Genomic DNA, 24,807 nt, shown 5'->3' on the forward strand with positions numbered 1-24,807 from the left:
GAAGCAGGTATGCGCCGGCTTTGCAGTGACTTCTGGACTGAAGGCTCAGTGTGAAGAACTCAAAAAAATACGCGGGGCGCTTCAGCCTGGAATGCGTTGCTAATTACAAAGCATAAACGGCCACAGTTTGAAAGAGAATAATAAGACGCATTAAGTATTGTCTGAGAACAGGTTGATGGAGAGAAACTCCATGGTGAAATTAAGGACACTGGACTGATGCAGAGATTATTTTGAACAGGATGTAAAGGCTCCTATTTTATGTACAACTGCTATTGTAGACTTTGTGGAGGGAAAGCTATAATTCTTTTTTAAAAAATACGCCTAAATGAGACACTGTAGATATTTAGGAGCTTTCACAGGAGAACTGTCATCAGCAGATAATAAAACACAGCTTGATGCGTTGACATCAGAAACAAAACAAAAAGCATTTCAAAAGATACTAAGATACAAGATTCAACAATACCCGTCGAACAGTCAACAGATTATAGTAATTAACGGGGGGAAATGGATGCATTTGCAAGACTACTAGAATTTAAACAGAACAAGAACTGGGAAGAGAGACCTGAAATATTTGCATGTCAAGCTTCACCAGTTTTATTTTTTATATAGTTATAAGTAATCTTTATTTGTAATAGCTGGAAAATATTTGTATGTCAAAAGTTGCCATTATTATTCGGAGTTCTAAGTCGGCATTCCAGTCTATCCAGGGGGCCTATATCCTAACAAGGAGAGCCAGCGTGGTATAGTGGTTAAGAGCAGTGGTTTGGAGCGGTGGACTCTGATCTAGAGAACCGAGTTTGATTCCCCACTCCTCCACATGAGTGGCGGGAGGCTAGTCTGGTGAACTGGATTTGTTTCCCCACTCCACATGAAGCCAACTGGGTGACCTTGGGCAAGTCACACTCTTTCAGTCTCACCTACCTCACAGGGTGTCTGTTGTGGGGAGGGGAAGGGAAGGTGATTGTAAGCCAGTTTGATTTTTCCTTAAGTGGTAGAGAAAGTCAGCATATAAAAAACAACTTTTCTTCTTCTTCTAAATCCTTTGGAGAGAGTTTGATATGCATCCAAGTAAGTAAACTGAACAACTGTTCACTGATGTTCGCAAGCTGGAATATAATTTCCACGGTTATCCACTGGGTTGCGAGCAGAGCAGAGCTAATCTCATGGAATGGGATTCCTCCATCGGATTCCTCCATCCCATGGCAATTCTTCCTCCTGGGGCACCTGGGGATCCTCACGAACAGCATGGGGGTCTGTACAGGGTTTAGATCAGCAACACCCACACCAAGAGATCCACTACACCAGCAGAAGACCACCTTTGGATCCAACTTATTGTAAATTCGATAAAGTAGTGCATGTGACAGAAACAAATAATTTAGGAATCAATACAAAGCTATCAACCACCTTTAACCTCACCAAAAATCTGCCCCATTCTCCTGTTTATACCCCAGGTGGCTTAATGACAATTCTCTTAATCCAACACGGACGCAGAAGAATCAAGTATTCTGATATTTCGCTATTCCCTTTCAACACCCGAGTGGGCACAGAGCAGCATGTTCTTCGGGTCTGTAGTTACAAAACAAACCCTTCTTCCACTGCCGAATGAGTATATCGTTTAACATAAGACACTCTGTCCAGATTCAAAGGCAAAGAAAATTAGAAACCATGCTGAGGTTACAGAGAACAATCAGCCCAGCTAATAAACACACGCTTTGCCCTCTGACAACATGATTACCGAACGCCACTGCGCAATATCAGCTTCCCACTGTGCTCCTTCCCTTCTCTCTGCCTCTGCGGTTGTCTATCCCTCATTCACAATCATTGTTACTACTGGCAAAGGAAGAACAATTGGAGCTGCTGATGAAATCGCTGCAAACATTTTTAAAAAATGTTCCAGTCAATCAAGTTTATTTTGATACAATATCAGCTCTGAATAAAAATGAAAGTTAGGTTAAAATAATAAAATAAAATAATAAAAGTTGATGATTCTGGGAGGGATGATTTGAAGAAGAGGAGGAAAGATCTTCTATGGGGAAAGGTTTTCAGTCAGCCGTTTACGAATCCCACTAGACCGGAGGCAAAATTTGGCTACTTGGGTGGTTATCTCCCAAGAGGAGTCTGCTAAGAGAAGGGAAACTTTAGCTTCTTCCCATCTCCCAGGAAAGTCTGACAATACGGGGAGAATGTACTGCGATCTTATGTCGTTGTAGAAAGGACATTGCAGCAGAACATGTTCTATTGTTTCCACTTTCTCTGTTTTGCATGGGCATAGTCGTTGGTGAAAGGGAGTACGGAGATACCTGCCTCCCAGGAGAGCTGAAGGTAAGGAATCGAAACGCGCAACAGCAATAAAAAAAAATGTTATACAGAACAACTATGCATGAACATATTCCTGTGCAGCAGCAGCTGGGTGTCTAAGTATGCAGTGAAATAGCGGCAGTAGAAATTATGTTTTTCTTGCGTGACCACAGATTGTGACAACATAAAATTATTAAAACCCATTATGCAAAATGAATTTCAAAGGATTTGATAAAAGGAAAAACCAGGTAGAATCGTTTTTAGCCACGGCATTAGACAGTTAACAGCCCTTTAGAAACCTCCAGGGAAGGAGCGCTTACCACCTCCCGAGGAAGACTGTTCCACTGAGGAACCGCTCTGTTAGAAAATTCTTCCTAATGTCTAGACGGAAACTTTTTTGATTTCATTTCAACCCGTTGTTTCTGGTCTGACCTTCTGGGGCAACAGAAAACAACTCGGCACCCTGCTAGCTAGCAACAACCTGGTCACCTTGGTCAGAGGAAAAGGGGAGTTTTGGGAGGGGTGGCCCAGCCTGTCACCACAGAGGTACCATGCAAAATCAAAGTAATTTTAAACATGCACACAAATGCAATGTATTGATTCACTTGCATTTTAAACATACCATCCAAGATAGACATGTTCTTTGTAGAAGTGGATACAGGATTGTACATTCTACTGCTATGTGTCTGATCTTGACCTGTGCTCCCTGTAGGAAAAGACAAACAGATATTTACAATTTCCTGCCTTCTCTATCAACCAGAAAGCCTGTGTGGTTTATGGTGGATGGAGTGCTCATCTTCAACAAAATTTACCCAGCCTCAAATCCTCATTTAGCCATGAAACTCACAGAGTGACTCTGAATCACAGCAGCTCACCCTAAACCTACAGCACAGGGCTACTTAGGTAACTGGGGTATGCATGGGTGGATAGAGGAAAGACCCTAGGGGCGGCAATCAACTTCTGGAGGAAGGGTGGGATAAAAGTGTAATAAAAAGAGAGGCAAGGCAGCATGGTTAAGAGCAGTGGATTCTAATTTAGAGAACCGGGTTCAATTCCCCATTCCTCCATATGAGCAGCAAACTCTAATCTGGAGAACAGGGTTGGTTTCCCCACTCCTCCACATGAAGCCAGCTGGGTGACCTTGGACTAGTGACTGCTCTCTCTGAACTCTCTCAGCCCCATCTACCTCACAGGGTGTCTGTGGTGGGGAGGAGGAGGGGAGGGGTGGGGAGGAGAGGGGAGGGGAGGGTGGTTGTAAACCACTTTGAGACTCCTTACATTAGAGAAAAGCAGGGTATAAAAACCAACTCCTCTTCTAGTAATAATAATTAATAATGGTGACTACAACATCAGAAGATGCCCCTAGGAATATCTCCAAGTCAATAAAAATGTGATCCAAAATCTTCCTTTGCTCTACATGGGTCATGAGTATAATCCCTTGAGGAAAAGATCTCTTAAGCTTTGTGGCAACTTGAGGATTCATGCTGATGTGATTCATAAGAGACCGCATCATTAACAAATGCAATATGAGTGCAAAGCTACTGACATCCTCTTCCTCGCTGAGGCCCTCCTCTGGCGGGTGAGGTCTGCCCTCTTCCGCCTCTTCCCCGACCTCTGCCTCTGCCCCTGCTGGGTGCCAAAGAAAAAGCCTCATTTGCATCATCGCTGGCCGCTTCCATGAAGTCGTCATCACTCATGACATAATCCTGTGCAGCTCCCTGAGATCGGTGGGATTTGGCCCTGTTGATAGCCTGAGAGAAAAAGGAAACGACCCGTTTTCAAGCACACAGGAATGGTTCTATGGGACCAGAAATCTCCAAAAATGCACATCCAGACATTAGTAGGGAACGAGAATTAAATGTGTTTATCACTAAAAAGAAAGATCTGGAAGAGAAAAAACATGAACAAGAAAAAAATGGAAGTTTGAATATTCAATTTGGAAACAGCATGTGTTCAATATTTTTCTGAAAGAAACTGGAGTCGGTCAATCCAAGCATGTTGTGAGAGTATGAAAAGAGTCAAGTTCTACACTACCATTACTCCAGGCACACACAGTGTGGATGAGAGTTCCACACTAATAACCACACTGAGAAAGATCTAGATATAAGCCACAAAAGATGCACAATGCTGGTTATTGGGAGCCAGCATGGTGTAGGGGTTAAGAGCAGTGGTCTCTGACCTGGAGAACCGGGTTTGATTCCCCCACTCCTCCACATGAGGTGAACTGGGTTGGTTTCCCCACTCCTACACATGAAGCCTGCTGGGTGACCTTGGGCTAGTCACACTGTCTCAGCCTCACCTACCTCACAGGGGGTCTGTTGTGGGGAGGGGAAGAGAAGGTGATTGTAAGCCAGTTTCATTCTCCCTTAAGTGGTACAGAAAGTCGGCATATAAAAACCAACTCTTCTTCTTCTATATTCAGAACACATTGGGGAAAGCTGGTTGTCCTACATTTTTACCTCACATCTCAATGGTTACCTAGGCCAGCACCCACCATCTTAACTATAACGTTTCTAACCCATGAAGTTATTTATTGCCACATAAAGCAACCAAATCAGAATTTCTCTGTTCTCTTGCAGATAAATATGCACGCTTGCCCAGTTTTTTCTGTTTCCCTTCCAAGTTTTTGGCTTAAAGAAACTACCTCACGAACTTCCTCGTCTTCCTCCTCGGTATTCTTTTTCCTTGACTCTCTGAACACCCGCACCTATAAGAAACCAGTATTAAAAGATAACCACGATAGCGGGGCAGAGTTTTAAAAATGAATGCTCTCGCCTAAATGTCACCCACCCCCTTTCCTCTCTGCTTTCTCCAACTGTCATCTTTTTGTCTCTGATTTTCTAGTAGACACAAATCACGCATGCAACAGCAGCATTAACCAACAAAGTCATACAGGCCATCTAGTCCAACCCCCTGCTCAGTGCAGGACCAGCCTAGAGCAGGGGTGACAAACTGGCGGCCGGTGGGCTGGATCCGGCCCCCGGAGGGCTCCTCACCGGCCCGTGAGCCGAGCCCGGCCCCCCCTGCCATCCCCCGCTCTTCTGGGCGCTCCTGGCCCCAGTGGGGGCTGGGCTCACCCTCCCCGCCAGGATCGCCTTCCCCTCAATCCCCCCCAAGCCCGCCCTCCCTGCCATTCCCCACACTCTTCCGGGCTTGCCTGGCCCTGGCGGGGGCCAGGATCACCCTCCCCGCCACCCCCCCGACTCTCCCAGGTGCTTCTATGGGCATTGGCCCATAGAAACCATTGGGTAGGCCTGGCCTCCGTGAGGAGGGGGGAAGCTTCCCAACAGGGACTCCCCCCCCCCCATGGAGGCCTCCCATCTTCGGCCCGACCAACAGGCACTGATGCTATATCTGGCCCTCCTCACAAATGAGTTTGACACCCCTGGCCTAGAGCATCCCTGACAAGTGCTTGTCCGGCCTCTGCTTAAAGACTGCCAGTGAGGGGGAGCTCACCACCTCCCTAGGTAGCTGATTCCACTGTTGAACAACTCTTACTGTGAAAAAAATGTTCCTAATGTCCAGCCGGTATCTCTCTGCCCACAATTTAAACCCACTATTGTGAGACCTATCCTCTGCTGCCAACAGGAGCAGCTCCCTGCCCTCCTCTAAGTGATGGCCTTTTAACTACTTTCACATGGTTCTTACAGTTCAGGTACATAATAAGCACAGTTGGCCTCGTACCAGCTGTGTATATTCATTTTATTATGAATACCTTTGTATTGTATTGGATACATATTTAATAAGGTTTTTTTAAAGTTTTCTGTAAGGTCAAGTGGACAGTAATGATCTCCAGTCCCACCCTGTCCCTCGATGATTGTATCCACTGCAATGGTCAGCCATACAAACCTCTTCATCAATGTTTGCTTCTTCTGCATCTATATGTCGTTCCTTCAGAAATCGCTGGGTCTTTTCTAGCTGGAATTTCACTAGCTCTTCTATCGCATCTTTTTCCTCCTTGTCCACAAACTCTTGCACGGCTTCTCCCATGCCCCTTTCAGTCAGGAGAGACAGCTGCATTTTCTGGAAGATGCACAAACAAAGGATTTTGTACACTCATACTTATTTAAAAACCATTTGATTTATTCCGGTTACCTAACATTCCCATTATCTTCTGATGAGCACAAACATTTCTTTTTTGCTAACAGTTTTGATTCTCCCATGGTTGTCTTTTTCCACAGTAAATGAGCCTGCCTTAGGTGCTGTAAGGTCTCTGTTCTTTCTCAGCCAGCAAGCAAATGATGCGTGCATTGAGACATCACAATAAACAGAATTTACACAGCAATCGGCACAAACACAGCTTGCCAACATGCTATATGCTCCCCTCACCTCCCTTCCTCTTGTGAGTGAAGCTTGATCGAAAACAAACTCCCTGCTTTCATACAGTGCCAATTTGCCATCAGGTCCAAAAATGCAGGCGCATTAGCAAATTAGACTTGGCTCTTCCCACCCTCACAGTGTTTTATATGAACCCAGAAAGGTGCCACTCTGCTTAGGTTTGCAGAATCCCAGCTGGGGGGTGGGCTGCGGAGAAAAATTCCGATCTGCCCAAGGTGCGCGCATTTGTACACCCTGTCAAACTGGAGCTTGACCAAATCAGGAAGCTTTCAGTCACGCTCCATACAAGAGGAGGAGGGAGGAAGGAGAAAAGCCCAAAAAGCACTGCAGCAAGGCTGCGTTCGTGCCCAACCGCAGTTTAATTGCAGCTCGATCATGTGACTTCTCCTTGCAGCCACATCTTCTGGACGGACCTTCTCTCAGCTCAAATTTAAAACTTCAACAATAAAGAACCAAGGAGTAGAAGACTTTGAGGAACAGAATTAAATTCCAGGGGAGGTAGCGCTGACCTTCAAGCGCTACCACCAGCAGCACAATTTAAGATGGGCCCGAAATCCAGAAAAATAGGATTACCTTCTCTGCTGTCTGGAAGTACTGCTTCACAAGATCCTCCACCCTCAAAGTTGCTCCTTCTGAGGCCGGCTTGTGAACAAACTTTCCAAAGTTAATCTCCTCTGCTAAAGAACAGAAGGGGAAAAGTTGTGCCCATTTTAAGAAAATGTTCGTTACTTTTAAAAGCGGCACCATCCCAACTGACAAAATGATAACTTGCACCTGCCAGGTAAAATAATTCAAAAAATGTGTGTGGGGAGAACCTGCAGGAAACACGTGATAATTTCATCTATCTTAAAATATGTATATTTCCTAATGTGCAAACATTCTCACCCACCTCTGGCAAGTGCATTTTCTCTGGCCTTGTATTTAGCTCAGTACCGAAGGCTGGGTGGGATAAATAAAATATGTAGATAATGAAAATGTAATTTATTTAAAGTGTTATGTCAAGATAAAAATTATTTACAAAACGTTAAAACAGCACAATGGCATTTCCCAAGGTTGATATCTATAACCACATGCCAGACACGTTTCGGCCTATTTCGCCTTCCTCAGTGGTCAATTGAAACCCATGTAACACATACACACATTTACAGATATATACAGATATAAATATATATACAGACAATACATATCAGACCAGGCATGTATAATATATTACCAATTATACAAACATCTGGTAAGATTGTCTCAAGTTGTTATACTGGGCTGTGTATGTCTCCCATGTAAAATGTGTGCAATTATCAACCTGGTTATACAGCCCAGTATAACAAGATTGAGACAATAATAAGATTGCCTGGTCTGATATATAGTGTTGTGTGTGTGTGCGTGCGTGTGTGTGTAAAGTGCTGTCAAGTCGCAGCCGACTTATGCCGACCCCTTTTTTGGGTTTTCATGGCAAGAGACTAACAGAGGTGGTTTGCCACTGCCTTCCTCTGCACAGCAACCCTGGTATTCCTTGGTGGTCTCTTATCCAAATACTAACCAGGGCTGACCCTGCTTAGCTTCTGAGATCTGACGAGATCAGGCTAGCCTGGGCCATCCAGGTCAGGGCCTGAATATGTATATATATATCTGTAAATGTGTGTATGTGTTACATGGGTTTCAATTGACCACTGAGGAAAGCCAACCAGGCCGAAACGCATCTGGCATGTGGCTATGGATATCAGCCTTAGGAAATGCCACTGTGCTGTTTTAACGTTTTTAAAATAATTTTTATCTTGACATAGCGCTTTAAATAAATTATAGTTTCATTATCTATATATTTTATTTATCCCACCCAGCCTTGGGTGCCCAGCTTCTGTTTTCTAGGTTGGGTTTCATTCCCCTCTTTTTTCTTCTTGTATTTAGCTCTACAGAACATGCATGGTTTCTGTGGGGACGGTTAGAGAACAAGTGTGCACCTCAAAGGGAAACTTTGCAAATGGTACACAGCGTAGTACACAGTGTTCCCTACTGACTTGCCACCACAAGCACGCGTCTGCTGCAAATCCATTTCACTGACTGGAATAAATTACTACATTAGATGTACAGCTTACAAAATCGACTCCTAATGGCATTCCAAGATTCTTCAGAAAAGTGCAAATTAATAGCACAACAGTCATTTTGCTTCACTTCTCCTGTTTCCCCCTCTTCAGGCCCATTCACTCACGGCCCAATAATGGTGCCCTCATGCGCAGCAATTCTTATGCAGCTTAAAAGACAAAAGGACTTAAGGGAGTAATCTCAATGGCTCTGCCTGGGTCTCCAGAGAGGCAAGGACTAAAGACGAGCACATGCAGTGCTCCAAAGGACATTGTCTACATACTGAAGTACTGGGAAAGGCGATAATGCTAGGAAAAGTTGAAGGCAGCAGGAAAAGAGGAAGACCCAACATGAGATAGACTGAGTCAGTCAAAGAAGCCACGGCCCTCATTTTGCAACAGCTGAGGTCATTAATTCATAGGGTCACCATGAATCTGAAGTGACCTGACCGAACTTAACACACACATGCAATTAATATATTTAATTCTTAAAAACAACAACAAAGGACCTAGAGATACGCAAACTTTTCTGCACATTTTAAAGGAATTTCTTTTCTTTTTTTACCATTTTTCTCTTTTTGCTCCCGATGTCTGAAAAAATGTATGACATCTTTTGGATTAGCTATCCTATCCATGTATTTCTGGCTGAAACGGACGACACTGAATGGTTCGAAGCCTCCACTGTAATCCACCTTCAAAGGAAAACGACATCAAAATTTGAGGCGTAGGAATCAGCACCTCTCATGTACAATACAAAAGCCAGCCATTTAGCTTATCGCATTTGGCAGCCTTGAGTTTATCACAGGACAACATATAAAAGGTCCGCTGATCACCACTCTGGATCCCGTTTTTGGGGAAAAAGCAAGTTAAAAATATCTTAATACAACAATCTATTTCTAATCATTTATCTTAGTATCAGACGCATCTCTATGACACCAGAGGAACCTGTCTCACCTCTGATGACCATGGACATTCTTTCCTTCTCAAAAGTCAAGCAGCCCTTTAATTTATCAGTCCCAACGATCCCATGTCTTCAAGTCGCATGAACACATGAAGCTGCCTTATACTGAACCAGACCCTTGGTCCATCAAAGTCAGTATGATCTACTCAGACCAGTAGCGGCTCTCCAGGGTCTCAGGCAGGGGTCTTTCACATCACCTACATGCCTAGTCCCTTTAACTGGAGATGCTGGGGATTGAACCTGGGGCCTTCTGCATGCCAAGCAGATGCTCTACCTCTGAGCCACAGCCCCTCCCCAAGGCATATATACCCCAAGTCAAGGCATATATTGACAAGAAGTTCATTTAGTGCCATTCCAACTAGATTTTGCAGAAACAGCACCCTAGATTTTGCTGAAATAATATATTCGGGATACGTTTTTAAATGGTAAACAGCCCTAACTTACCCGTAATCTTATAAGAGGCTTTTCTGGCTGCTGGGGATTTCCAAGACGTGCTCTTTCTGCATTGTCCAGCATAGTTTCTACCTTTACCCATAAAAGGAAAGAAAGTTAAGATGCAAAAAACTGCTATCCTGCTTAAAAGTTCTTGCTTATTGTGAAGAATATTTAACATTATTTTTGCTTAAATGTTTTTGCTTACTGTGAAGAATATTTAACATTATTTTTATAAAAACAGAAAAAACATACCATTTAAAAGCATTTCAACCAAATGGTTCCCTTTTGGCACAAAGTACTGATCAGTAACACAGTTTGAAAGACCTGCCAATGATTTCCAATTATACTAAAAGGCTTCACTGCTGCAAAAAAACACTGGGCACTATTCCTTCCTTCCTTTTATCCCTTAGAAGCTCCTTGATCAATTGATCTTGAGCAGCATATATCTAGTGTTGGAGGGGTATAAGGACTGAAACAAATCTTGCCACTGACAATGTAGCCTTGGGGTCCCTATCACTTAGTAAAAAAGGCATTATCTCAGTCACAGAGGCATTGGATTTGTATATTAAAAGGGGGGAAATATAGTGCGATCGAAGATCCTCGTAAAAGCGGCATTCCAAAAGGGCATGGGCTAATGAGTCAATAGAGCCAGAAGAGCAAGGGCAGATCCTGTCAGAGTATGGTATATTCAGAAGTCTGCCCTGCATTACCATAGAAGGGTTAGCATTCAATCTAGCCAAGCAAAAAGCTCTACAGAGACGAGGAGTTGTTAGATAATATGTATAGGCAGGCAGACCACATGGAGGGGGTATTCCGAAGAACTGGGATGAACAGACACGACGAGCACGAAAAGTAGTGCTGTTATAATCGAGCTCTTTAATGCACTTTTTAATTTTGGCAAAAGCTTCAGTTTTCCCAAGATCTGATAACATATCCTGCGAGAAGCCCAACAACGCCAGTTTCTCATCTAAGATTTTTTGCCATGAGGATTTAAAAGGGTCATCCTTCAGAGAAGCTAGGAACCCCTCAGTGCTAAAGCACAGTTTAAGGTGTAGTTTAAAGGCGGCCAACCACGCCCTAGCTTCAAGTGACATTTGGCCAAACTCGGAACGAAGAGTAACGCCAGCAACACATCGAGGGGCATTTAGAAGTTTTCGTAAGAACTGAAGCAGTGGACGATCTATAGATCATTGATGACTGTAATCCAGATGGCAACACCAAAGAGGATAATTGGGGTAATTTTCAGGTTAAAAACCTGAATAGCCCCTGGAATATATTTGCCACCTTTGGTGTGAAAAAAATTGACAATAGCACCAACCCCAGGTTTAATTTTGTTGGACACTGCTTTTTGATGGGCATTCCAATTTAGGTTACGGGGAAAAAGAATGCCAAGGTAAACAAACTCCTTGACTTGGTCAACCTCAAAGCCATCTAATACCCAGCGAAAAAGAGGCAATTTTCTCCTCTTAGTGAAGATCATAATCTTAGATTTATAATGGTTTATTTTAAGACCTTCCCTAGAGCAGTACTCAGAAAAAGTTTGCAAAGATCTTTTCAAACCAATTCTTGTGCGGGACAGGAGAACTGCATTGTCAGCATAGAGTAGAATCGGGGTGGGATGACTTGCAAGCTTTGGGGGGTGGCAAAACTCAGAGAAATTGGTTGCCATATCATTCAGGTATAGGTTACACAAGAGAGGAGCAAGGAGGCAACCTTGTCTAACTTCCTTGACCAGTTCAAAGGGCTCGGTTAGTTCTACTGGGCACTATTAGAAATTTGTCCTATTTGTAACCAAGTCATGATGGATTCTAGTTTTGTGCTGAAAGATGTGGCACAACAGCTGGGGGGAAACTACATGAAGTCCCTTATTCATTCCCCAAACGTGCTGAATCACCATGTCCACCAAGAATCGGCAGCAGGCTCAACCTCACCTTCCTAAGCTGCCGCCAAGTCACATCCAAAGAGGGAGAAATGCTGCAGCAGGATGCAGGGAGGCCTCTGGCATGACGATAGTTAAGTGTTTTTTCATAGGGTGCTAATGATGTGATGTACATCGGGGCTCAGACACCTACTGTGCAATCCTAAGGAGAGTTACTCCTGTCTAAGCCCATCCATTTCAATGGGTGTAGATGGGAGTAACTCTGCATAAGATTGCACTGTTAGCACCAAACAGTTACAGCTGTTCCTCAGTGGAACAGGCTTCCTCGTGAGGTGGTGGACTCTCCTTCCCTGGAGGTTTTTAGCAGAGGCTAGATGGCCATCTGTCAGCAATGCTGATTCTATGACCTTAGGCAGATCATGAGAGGGAGGGCACCTTGGCCATCTTCTGGGCATGGAGTAGGGGTCACTGGGGGTGTGGGGGGGGAAGGCAATTGTGAATTTCTTGCATCGTACAGAGGGTTGGACTAGGTGACCCTGCTGGTCCCTTTCCAACTCTATGATTCTATGAAGATCTCAGATACCAGTTCCAATTCCAACAGACATGATCTCTGCAAGCAGACGGGCAAAGATGATTTGAGCTTTTGCTCTCCATCGCACTCCGCTCAGATATTCTGTTGCAGACTGAGAATTCCTAAATCCTGTGCTATGGAGAAAATGAGACTAAATAATAATCTTTACTGCCTTTCATCTTGCAATCACAAAAACCCACCACCCTCCCATACACTGCAACACCAACCATGTTACAAGGGGGGAAAGGTACCTTCTCCATGCAGAAAGCTTGTATGGCTTGTGTCACTTTAGGATTGTCGGGGTTGAAGATGTCTGGATGGTCAGCTAGGACAACATCATCTATGTAGAAAGGCCGCACCGTCTGGAGAGGGATCTTCTGCAGGTTCATCTTCTTGCCTTTGACAAGCAGCAAGCCAATGTGCCTGGAACAAATGAGCAGAGCAGATGCACATTCAACGTGGAATATGGTAAAAAAGAATGGCAGTCGTAACCTTGGCCACCGCTGTGCTGACAGAGCAGGCATCAGAACAGAAGCCCATATGCTTTGAGCTTTAACACGTGGACAGTAAGATCAAGGCCTATGGAGGAACTGACATTTCGAAGGACAAGTACGCATCTGGCCCTTAAACAAATACATAGGCAATGAAGGAAGGATGCAGGAATCCCGTCCTCTTGCTCTGAACTTCACCCTTCTACAGGCTTGGATCCTGCCTAAAAATCTCATGGATGGCGGGGGGGGGGGGGCATTTTTACTGTTTACCCCTCCCCCCCATGACTGACAACTGACACCCCCCGCACTGGTGCTGGGGGTCCTCCATCCCCAAGAGTAGCATTTTTGGCTGCAATAGGTGGAAGGAGGCAAGGAAGTTGTGCTCCACAGATGCAAACCCTCTTGACCTGCAGAAATTTATTTCTACTCTTCTGCCTTGCCACAACCACTCTGCCATCACACGCAGGCTCCAATTCCAACATTCTCCCCAGCTCTGATGACCATCTGTAACTCTGCCAGTGTGCCCTCCCATCACCTGCAATCACAGCCGTATGCACGGCTTTCATCCCCTTCTATCCACAACACTGGGTGGTGCATGTGGCTAGGAAGGCTGCTACCAGGAGTGCTGCTACTGTGAACCACCTGTACACCCTTCCCCAGAGCTGCTGGGCAGGAGCTCTGGGAACAGAGGGGCCATGGCTCAGAGGCAGAGCATCTGCTTTGCATGCAGAAGGTCCCAGGTTAAATCCCTGGCATCGGGACAACGGGCATTGCCATCTGTCACAGTGCTAAAGTCCCAATTAGCCCTTCTGAAGCCAAGCCAGTTCTCAGATCCTGGTGCAGGTGATGAGCTAAAGGCAAGGGAGAGGGTTCCATCGAAGAAGAGATGCTTCTTCCCCAATTACTAGATCCTCCTTAAAAGCTTAGCCTTAACTTCCCTTTATGAAATCAGTGGAAGAGTGCAAGCAAGAAACAACCCCGTCCCTCTAGTCATATTCAGTCCGCGCATACGCGTATATAAAATAATATGCCAATGATGGCCAAGAACATACTTTTTCACAGCTTCTCCTGGCGACAGAGATGTGACCACTGAACTTCCTGGCTGGGAAACGTAGAAAAGCTGCTGCTCGTTCCGAGTTGGCGATATTTTACATTCGTGCTCGTGACCCCAGATTACAAGGTCAATAAAATCATCTAAAAACTGCTCAGGGATATAATTTGTGGCACCATGTTTACTCCTGATCCAAAGAAAAGGAACAAAGAACAGTTGCAAAAGTGTACATGTACAGTGAAATTAACACAAGATACTGTAGCTGACATCGACGTGGTACTTCTGTATGCATCGTTTCCAGAAATCAATGAAAGGCAAAACAAAACGTTGGGCTGGAACCCACAGATCCATTCCATCAGCAGTGGTGCTTTCCTCCAGCCCAAAGGGCCTTCACGTGACCCAAGACAAAAGCACCACCAGTAACAGAACCCAACCCATCGGGTTTCCATACCAAAAGCTTGTTTGTGTGTTAAGTGCCGTCAAGTTGCTTCTGACTCATAGCGACCCTACCATCAATGTCCCAAAAGCTTACCACCCAAGACAGCAGAAAAACAAGTGCAGCCGCATAGGGACGTCCTTCTTGTTACTTATGCAAAATACTTAAATACCATTATTCTGCCAACTTCGACCTGGATATTCCAGGCTAGTCTGATCACATCAGATCTCAGAAGCTAAGCAGCATCAGCCCTGGTTAGTACTTGGATGGGAGACCACCAAGGAAGTCCAGGGTTGCTACACAGAGGCAGGTAATGGCGAACCATCTCTGCACGTCTTTTTCCTTGAAAAACCCTATGGGGTCACTGTAAGTCTGCTGTGACTTGATGGCCAAAAAAAAAAAAAAATTCTGCCAGTGCATTCAAAGTGGTTTGCAATTCAAAATAACGTCTAAAATGTAACGTGCACTTTTTAGGCATTATTTTGAATTTCAAAATTTAATATGCACAACTGCTCAGGACCTATGGGTCATAGGAGCAAAGAAGGAAAGGAAAGGAAAGTAATATGCACAAAACAAAAGGAAAGGGAGAATGGAAAGGGAAGAGGAAAGCAAAGCACATACAGGTACTAACAATTAGATTTATGGCTGCGTTTTTGCGGTCAATTCTGTTCTCAGTGACTTGGCAGAGGTGATGTTTTTGAATTAAGGATGTAGCACTGCCTCTATCACCAAACACACTTAACCGTCAAGCCGACAACAGCCTGTGGTTTCAGTGCTGTAGTTTTGGAAAGCGACTGGAGCGATGCAAAAAAAAAAAAAAAAAAAAAAAAAAAAATTGCCCCATCCTCCTTTACGAATTGCAGGTCAGAGAAAAGGTGTATCCTTAGGAGATAACTGATATTCCGAAGTATCAGTGCAGCTAACTTTGTATGTTCATCGATTTGGGTCTCTGCTGTTCAAATGCCACACAGCAAACCATTTCTGAAGCTGAGAAATGCGGAAAAGCAGTTTTCTGCTGTTCAAAGCATAAATAAAAAAACAAATTAAAAGGCCCATCAGACATGCAAGCCTTTCAAAGGCACAGAGATGATTTTAAAGTTCCATATTCAAAGGTAAAAACATTGTCCAAGGTTATGTTCTTCCAAAACTATTTTGTATTCAGACCATTCAACCCCATCTCACTGTTCTTCTCTCCATAGGCACTATGATGCATTTTACATTAGCAAGAAAAGGGAGGATGATAAGTGTGCAGGTCCCCTGGTGTGCCACGCAACAGCAGTACCTGTTCTGATGAATTACAAACAGATTAAACCAACTGTCCTCATCTTCCTTTGGCCTCAGCATGGTGACTTGTTTATTCACAAACATTCGGTACAACCTCTCATCTGGAATGGATCCTGGAACAGACACAATTTACAAATTACAGGTAATGAGATTTTAGGGTTCGATCATGGTAAACACTGCAGACTGCCAGGAAGTGACAGAGGCCCCCAGGAGAGCTGATGGATAGCAAACCTCCTCCAACTCGCTGGAGCACTGCTAATGCCACAGGGCGGCACTAAGAGCCACCTTATAAAATTCAGCCTGATCTGTGCATCTGCTCATTTTCTCATGGCAAGGGAGTTTCTGCAAATACTTTCCTACCCAATTTTTTTTTTAAATTGTGGTCGAAATATCCAGAGATCTGTGTTTCTCCCTTAGCATAGCTCCTCTGAGACCAAGATATGTCCTATGAGGAAAGTTTGAAGGAGCTGGGTATGTTTAGCCTGCAGAGGAGAAGACCAAGAGGTGATACGATAACCATCTTCAAAAGTACTTGAAGGGCTGTCATATAGAGGAGGGTGCCAAGTTGTTTTCTGTTGCCTGAGAAGGTCGGATTAAAACCAACAGGTTGAAATTAAATCAAAAGAGTTTCCATCTAAACATTAGGAAGAACTTTCTAACTGTTAGAGTGGTTCCTCAGTGGAACAGGCTTCCTTGAGAGGTGGTAAACTCTCCTTCCCTGGAGGTTTTGAAGCAGAGGCTAGATGGCCATCTGTCAGCAATGCTGATTCTATGACCTTAGGCAGATCATGAGAGGGAGGGTATCTTGGCCATCTTCTGGGCAAGGAGTAGGGGTCACTGGGTGTGTGTGGGGGAAGGTAGTTTGGAATTTCCTGCATTGTGCAGGGGGCTGGACTAGATGACCCTGGTGGTCCCTCCCAACTCTATGATTCTATTATTCTAAGAACTGGATCCACAGAAATAATCAGGGAGCTTTGGGTTGCTCCCTACCAACTGACTGATTATCAAAGCAGAGAGCTCATCCAGAGCAGGTGTGTGAAAGCCACGTACCCTCAGCCATAGGCTCAGACCTCTCTGTGTGGCGGCACAGAAAGCAAACCCCTCTCCTGGGGAAAACGGGAAGGAAACAGCATAACTTCCCAAAGTGAACAGCCGATCCCAGCTTTCCTCTCCCTCTTCAGCACAAGGCGGGAGGCGCTTTAGAAGCGCCCGTGAGGCACTGACCTTCAAACTGCAGGGAGTGCCTATTCAGAAGCAGCTGCTTCCATCACAGGACAACACCTGGAACTTCCCAACATCTTGCAGAACACGTCCAAACATTTTGTGATTCACCTCCCCACTTCCCCCGCCAGGCAGGCAACCAGTGGGGGTGCCCCACTACCCTCAAAATTCCAGAAGTACTCAGACTGTCAACAAGGTTGAAGACCCCTGGAATAAATGTCATTTAGTTAGATGGACCAATACTCTGAGTCAGTGTAATGGCAGCTTACCTAGACCATAGAGAGCAATTTTTGAATTGCCTTTCTGAAGCAAAACAGGACTGATATCTATCTTCTCTACAGATGGCGATCGTCCAAAGTGATTCAGAAGACCTGCGCAACTTAAAATGTCCAAAGCACAAAGCGCATCTGCCTGTAAGAAAAAGCATTACAGACATAAGAAATTACGGTCTCCGCTTTTCCAAGTTGGCTGAACCTGGCTTATAAATGGCCACTTATCCTGATCATCTGTAGTGAGCAGATATTGCCAGCAGGTGACCAGCCAATGAAGTGTTTGTAAAGTGACAGATTCTTTATTTTTCACAAACAATTAACAAGGATACACAGGAGTATCCAGGCTAATAAAAAATATATATGGGCTAATAGACTTTGTAGCCTAGAGAATCCGAGCTAAACATAATGATACATAGTTACACCAGCATCTTCACATAAAATATTTAAAATGCATTTTTAGTGGTTCTGTAATACAGTTGCTTTATTAGTGCAATCAGAGGTTAGGACATAATGTTGTTCTTAATGGTCTGAATATGTGAACAGTTTTCCAGTGCAATCTTAGGTAGAGTTCAGCCAGACAAAGCCAATTGAAATCAGTGGAGTAACTCTGCATAGGATGGCACTGAAAAGCTGTTTACATCTTTAAACCATTACGAAAATACATTTGACCCTATCCTCTGATTGCACTAATGAAAGAATTGTATTAGAGCCACAATATCAAATGCATTTTAAATGCCTTACATAATGAGCGTGTGTCTAATAAGAACATAAGAAAAGCCCTGCTGGATCAGACAAAGGCCCATCAAGTCCAGCAGTCAGTTCATACAGTGGCCAACCAGGTGCCTCTAGGAAGCCCACAAACAAGACGACTGCAGCAGCACCATCCTGCCTGTGTTCCAAAGCACCTAATATATTTGGCATGCTCCTCTGGTCATGGAGAGAACACGTATGCATCATGACTAGTATCCATTTTAACTAGTAGCCATGAATACCCCCCTCCTCCATGGACACGACCACTCCCCTCCTAAAGCCTTCCAATTTGGCAGCCATCACCACACCCTGGGGCAGGGAGTTCCACAATTTAACTATGTGTTGTGTGAAGAATTTAACTATGCGTTAAATTTAACAATTTAACTGGGCGTTGTGTGAAGAATATCATAAAATATTTAAAATTCTGCATGTAGCTAGTCCACATTATGAAGCGTTCAAGTAACAGTTTCTAATATTTATTGATTCATACATCTTTGCTTTGAAAGGGTAAGAAGTCGTTTAGCTGCTTAACGGCCAACTGACACCTATAAAGTTCCTACAGATGAATTGAGATTATGCTTTGTCTAGGAATCAATGTGCCAAACTTTTGCCTAATATCATTAAGGTAAAATGTTTGCTGGATTCTGACTTCTGCACCCTTCTGAAGATCAGCATATCTAATCATTAATCATTCTTATTAGTTCGCCTGAAGTACCACTTTGAAATTTATTTGAATACCATGAGTATATGAAGCAGCCTTATACTGAATCAAACCAATGGTCCATTAAAGTCAGTATCATGTACACAGACTGGCAGCGGTTCTCTAGGGTCTTGGCCAGAGGTTTTTCGCATCACCTACAACCCGATCTTTTTAACTAGAGATGTCAGGGATTTAACTCGGGATCTTCTGCACGTCGAGCAGATGCTCTACCACTGAGCCACAGTCCCTCCTCAACATAATCAAATACCGCACACGCACAAAAAACTAGGGAAAAGCTAAATACGAAAGGGATCAAAAGACTTACCCCCGTTGGATCATCATGGTTGCCATGAATACTAAAAACTGGCATAGAAACATTGAGATTTCCATCTTGGTAGTTCACCCATGGAAATCTAAACAAGAGAGCAAAATTCTATAGATCAATTTTTAATAGAAAAAATAATTCAGCATATCACTACACTTTTTAATATTATTTTGCTCTTTATTTATTTGATACCTTATTTGGAACTACCAGAAAAAACACGGCAACATACCTCATGAACCGCTATTGCTAACAATTCACTGATCCTTCCATTAGAACTAAACAGAAACAAACAGCCCAATCCTAACCCGGGGGGGGGGCAGTTCTACTGGACCTAGGGACGGCGGCGGCGCACCACCTCCAGAGTGGCTTGTGGCTGGGTGCGGCAAGACAAAAATGCGCTTCTTGAGAAAACCCCCGTGAAACTCTCCATAATGTTTCATGGGGCTGTGTGTGTGTGTGTGTGTGTGTAAAGTGCCATCAAGTCGCAGCCGACTTATGGCGACCCCTTTTGGGGTTTTCATGGCAAGAGACTAACAGAGGTGGTTTGTCAGTGCCTTCCTCTGCACAGCAACCCTGGACTTCCTTGGTGGTCTCCCATCCAAATACTAACCAGGGCTTACCCTGCTTAGCTTCTGAGATCTGACGAGATCAGGCTAGCCTGGGCCATCCAGGTCATGGGGCTACACCTGCCTTTTTGCAGGTGTAACTTTGCGCCCGCAAAAAAAGGGAGTATCCAGCCCGAAAGGGATTAGGGAGCTGACTTAAGAACACTTCCTTTGACGCCAGTGCATGCCTCTGCGCTGGGAAAACGCTGTGGACAAGGCTGGACTGGCGCCCAAGACTCGCGCTGCCATGCAGATTCCCCAGCGCCGGTTTTAGTGCTACTAATGCCAGCGCAAGTGGCACTAATTCCAGTGCTGGGGTCACGCCGGCTCCTAACACAGTCCGCCCCCCTCCATTTGGATTAGGCTGTAAATCTGCAATTTTGCTTTCTTAAAACCAATGGTATTTTTACTGCTGATTTCAACCAAAGTAAGACCCAGTGTGTTGTAGCAGATCTGAGGAAGCCAGACTTGAATCCCCGCTCTGCCGTGGAAACTTGCTGGGTGACCTTGGGCCAGTCACACACTCTCAGCCCCGACCCTGGCTAGTATTTGGATGGGATACCTCCATGGAATACCAGGGGCATGACACGGAGGCAGGTAATGCCAAACCACCTCTGAATGTCCCTTGCCTTGAAAACCCTGTGAGGTCGCTGTAAGTCAGCTGTGAGTTGAAGGCCAAAAAAAAAATCTCCATGAGACTCCTGTTAATTTTTGTTGCAGCAAATTAACAGTGGTAATACTAGACACAGCCATACCCTTCAAAGCCCGCTGACTTCAACTTTGTGTGTGTGTGTGTGTGTGTTAAGAGCCGTCAAGTCGCTTCCAGCTCATGGCGACCCTATGAATCAGTGTCCTCCAAAACGTCCTATCTTTAACAACCTTGCAAATTGAGGGCCTTGGCTTCCTTTATAGAGTCAATCCATTTCTTGTTGGGTCTTCCTCTTCTCCTGATGCCTTCAACTTTTCCTAGCATGATTGTCATTTCCAGTGACGCTGGTCTTCTCATAATGTGACCAAAGTACGACAGCCTCAGTTTAGTCATTTTAGCTTCTAGGGTCAGTTCAGGCTTGATTTGATCTATAACCCACTGATTTGTTTTTTTGCCAGTCTGCGGTAACTCTAACACTCTCCTCCAACACCACATTTCAAAGGAATCTACTTTCTTCCTATCAGTCTTCTCAACAGATTTATAAGGCTGTAATTGAACACATGAAGCTGCCTTATACTGAATCAGACTCTTGGTCCATCAAAGTCAGTATTGTCTACTCAGACCAGCAGCGGCTCTCCAGGGTTTCAGGCAGAAGTCTTTCACATCACCTACTTGCCTAGTCCCTTTCACTGGAGATGCCAGGGATTGAACCTGGGATCATCTGCATGCCAAGCAGAGGCTCTACCACTGAGCCACGGCACCTCCCCAATTGTTTAGCAGTGGTCCTCAACATGGTACCTGTGACCCAGTGCCAAAAAGACCCAGCACCAAAACATCAATCCTGAAACAACGTAAAACTATTCTTCATGTCCATTAGCTTCACATGACTGAAGCCCTCATATATCAAATTGGTACGAACACAGTAGCTTTCACTTTAAATGCTATTTAAAACCTATACAAGTTATTGATATTCAGTTTCACAGTAATGCATACTTACTTGCTAAAACCAAAGTTAACTGACTGGTCGCTCAGAATTTCAAACTGCACAGGACGGTCACCCATGCAATATTTCCTTAATAATTCTACGCAACTGTGTAATGTTTTCCGGGAGGGTTTGTTTTCATGAAAGAGATCTCCACCTAATAAAATAAAGTCCACCTACGGAAAAAAAACCCAAACACATCTGAATCTTTAGATTTCTCATGAGGACTGTCTACATCATCTAAAGTACCAACCTAAACATTCTATACAAATTTATTCAACAACGCCCAAAAATGAAGTTATGTGAAACATAAAAGAGGTCTTTTTATAACAAGAATTTACAGGCAGCTAAAAAAAAAGATTCACAGGCAGCGGTTTTAAACTGGTTTTACATCTTAAAGTTCTCACATCTGAAAAATCAACAGCAGTCTTTAAAAAAGGATTAACTATGATAAATAAACATGTTACACTGAAACATCAGCAAACAACATGGAAAAGCATGCTTACTATTCTAACATGGATTGCAAAACCCTACATTAGAAAATGGAACAAAATTGCCTCTGCCAGCATTCAACAACTTCTGAAAATATTTTTAGTATTGCTACCAATCTCTAAAAAAAATTAAATAAAAGCTATCTGCAACATGTAGTCCTTTACGACCTCCAAACCCTCACAAATGGTTGAAGCCAAACTGGAGAAGAAGAGAAGACTGAGAGATGATATGATAATCATCTTCAAGTACTTGAAGGGCTGTCATATAGAGGAGGGTGCCAAGTTGTTTTCTGTTGCTTCAGAAGGTGGGACCAGAACCAATGGGTTGAAATTAAATTAAAAGAGTTTCCATCTAGACATTAGGAAGAATTTTCTAACAGTTAGAGCGGTTCGTCAGTGGAACAGGCTTCCTCCGGAGGTGGTAAGCTCTCCTTCCCTGGAGGTTTTGAAGCAGAGGCTAGATGGCCATCTGTCAGCAATGCTGATTCTATGACCTTAGGCAGATCATGAGAGGGAGGGCACCTTGGCCATCTTCTGGGCATGGAGTAGGGGCAACTGGGTGTGTGTGTGTGGGGGGGAGGTAGTTTGGAATTTCCTGCATTGTGCAGGGGGTTGGATTAGATGACCCTGGTGGTCCCTTCCAACTCTATGATTCTAGGATGGGAAACTGGACCACAGAGAGCTTCCTGTTAATGTTATAACTCTGCTCACACACTGCCATGTCAACACATAATCTACATGAAATTAGAAGGCAGCTACATCGGTTCTTTCAATGCCGTTATAAGGCATGCTTACCTCATTATCTTGAGCAAGTTTCAAAATTTCATCAAAAGTCACAAAAGTATCATTTCCACGCACAGCGTCCTTCTCCAAATAGCCCAGATGGATATCCGTAGCAACTAAAATTTTAAATGTATCTTTTTCTTCTTCGCTCCTAAAGCGAATGAAGAAACAAGAAGAGTTGGTTTTTTATATGCCGACTTTAAGGAGAATCAAACCAGCTTACCGTCTCCTTCCCTTCCCCTCCCCACAACAGGCACCTTGTGAGGTAGGTGGGGCTGAGTTTGGAGAGAACTGTGACTAGCCCAAGGTCACCCAGCTGGCTTCATGTGTGGGAGTGGGAAAACCAACTCGGTTCTCCAGATCAGAGTCCACTGCTACAAACCACCGCTCTTAACCACTACACCATGCTGGTACGAGCACTGGAAGGTCGACACCAAGTATCTTTGAAGAAGCCATGATGGTTGGATTTTAATGCTGCTCAATCATTGAAATATGAGTCTGCCAAAGCAGAGAATATTGTGGCTTAAGGGGAACTTACATGGCAGTAGGAGGACTCATCTTTCTGCAGTCACAATAGGCCCAAATTCACCAGGCTTCTGTCCGGCGATGCTGAGGGACTCAGGAAGGCAAAAAGGCAGTTTCAGAGTCAAGATCTAAAAGGAACAGAAAAAAACACAAGCATCACAATTTTGTGGCCAGAAATATTTCTTTAGTTTCAAAATGCACTTGACTGCCTTCCCATTTAAGCAGGAAGCCAATTTATTTTTTAAAAAGAGGAAATCTATGACAGATGCGTTAAAGCTGGAAGTACAAGAGACAGACTAGATGATATCCTAAATACCACTTTAAGTAACATTCTGTTTTCTTCAGAAACATTTAAAGCTTGGTCATATGGCAGGAAATATTCACAAAGATGTGCAAAAGTTGAAAAGCAATTACCAACACTTTGAACTGAACCCAGAAAATAACAGACAGCTACCACAGCTCAAAGAAAGACTGAGTTTTAGAATTACTGCAAAACGTTTCTTAATGCATGGAATAAGCTTTTCTCCCACTTTCGTAATACCAGAACACAGGGCCATCTACTGAAGCCAGAGGGTAAGAGATTCAAAACAGATAAAAAGAAATATTTCTTCACACAACACATAATTAAATTGCGGGACTCCCTGCCCCAAGATGTGGTAATGACCATCAACTTGGAAGGCTTTAAGAGAGGAGTGGACGTGTTCATGGAGGAGAGTGCTATCTGCAGGACTAGATGGACCGCTGGTCTGACTCAGCTCTTCTTACATTCACTATCAGTAACAATGATCATGCAGCCTCCACAGCTCTCCAGCCTGTCTCTTTATCAGGAGGGTTTTCTGCGACATCGATGTTTGCCACCATACCTTCAAAGGCTGCAAAGCAACTACCAAGCGGATTTAAACAAGCTGGGGTTGGGGGAGAATAGGGTTGCCAACCTCCAGTCACTAGCTGGCGATCTCCTGCTATTACAACTGATCTCCAGCTGATAGAGATCAGTTCACCCAGAGAAAACGGCCGCTTTACCAACTGGACTCTATGGCATTGAAGTCCCCCCTCCCCAAACCCTGCCCTCCTCAGGCTCCGCCCACAAAACCTCTCACTTTACCAATTGGACTCTATGGCATGGAAGTCCTTTCCCTCCCCAAACCCTGTCCTCCTCAGGCTCCACCCCAAAAACCTCTTTGCAGGTGGTGAATAGGGACGTGGTAACCCCAGGGGAGAAGCATATTTTGACCCTTCATGCGATACTGGGAGCCAATGAGGACAAAACCAAGCTGATATGTGCTACAGAGAAACTGACAGGGATGCTGGGTTGCACAAGACCATAAGAAAAGCCCTGCTGGCTCAGACCAAGGCCCATGAAGTCCAGTAGTCTGTTCACACAGCAGCTAACCAGGGGCCTCTAGGAAGCCCCCAAACAAGACAGCTGCAGCAGCACCATACTGCCTGCGTTCCCCAGCACCTGATATAATAGACATGCTCCTCTCATCCTGGAGAGAATAGGTATGTATCATGGCTAGCATCCATTTTGACTAGTAGACATTGATAGTCCCATCCTCCATAAGAACATAAGGAAAGCCCTGCTGGATCAGACAAAGGCCCATCAAGTCCAGCAGTCTGTTCACACAGTGGCCAACCAGGTGCCTCTAGGAAACCCACGAACAAGACGGCTGCAGCAGCATTAT

General features: G+C 44.3%; 1 protein-coding gene across 1 annotated transcript in view; it reads right to left on the bottom strand.

The window, feature by feature from the left end:
* The window catches only part of MRE11 (MRE11 homolog, double strand break repair nuclease), a 33,115-nt gene extending 9,934 nt beyond the window's left edge, over nucleotides 1–23,181 (bottom strand). Inside the window, exons 1-15 of the mRNA XM_056858573.1 lie at nucleotides 23,136–23,181; nucleotides 22,610–22,748; nucleotides 21,339–21,499; nucleotides 19,088–19,175; nucleotides 17,310–17,451; nucleotides 15,818–15,932; nucleotides 14,101–14,286; nucleotides 12,809–12,980; nucleotides 10,117–10,197; nucleotides 9,277–9,403; nucleotides 7,210–7,310; nucleotides 6,148–6,321; nucleotides 4,943–5,005; nucleotides 3,845–4,049; nucleotides 2,921–3,004 (exon numbers count right to left, since the gene is read on the bottom strand). Coding sequence (XP_056714551.1) covers nucleotides 2,921–3,004; nucleotides 3,845–4,049; nucleotides 4,943–5,005; nucleotides 6,148–6,321; nucleotides 7,210–7,310; nucleotides 9,277–9,403; nucleotides 10,117–10,197; nucleotides 12,809–12,980; nucleotides 14,101–14,286; nucleotides 15,818–15,932; nucleotides 17,310–17,451; nucleotides 19,088–19,175; nucleotides 21,339–21,499; nucleotides 22,610–22,748; nucleotides 23,136–23,155 — 1,858 coding nt within the window. The 5' untranslated portion in view covers nucleotides 23,156–23,181. The remainder of the gene's footprint in view (nucleotides 1–2,920; nucleotides 3,005–3,844; nucleotides 4,050–4,942; nucleotides 5,006–6,147; nucleotides 6,322–7,209; nucleotides 7,311–9,276; nucleotides 9,404–10,116; nucleotides 10,198–12,808; nucleotides 12,981–14,100; nucleotides 14,287–15,817; nucleotides 15,933–17,309; nucleotides 17,452–19,087; nucleotides 19,176–21,338; nucleotides 21,500–22,609; nucleotides 22,749–23,135) is intronic.
* Between the last annotated feature and the right edge of the window lie 1,626 nt (nucleotides 23,182–24,807).

This window comes from Euleptes europaea, chromosome 12 (assembly GCF_029931775.1).
Source record: "Euleptes europaea isolate rEulEur1 chromosome 12, rEulEur1.hap1, whole genome shotgun sequence".
NCBI classification, from domain to species: domain Eukaryota; kingdom Metazoa; phylum Chordata; class Lepidosauria; order Squamata; family Sphaerodactylidae; genus Euleptes; species Euleptes europaea.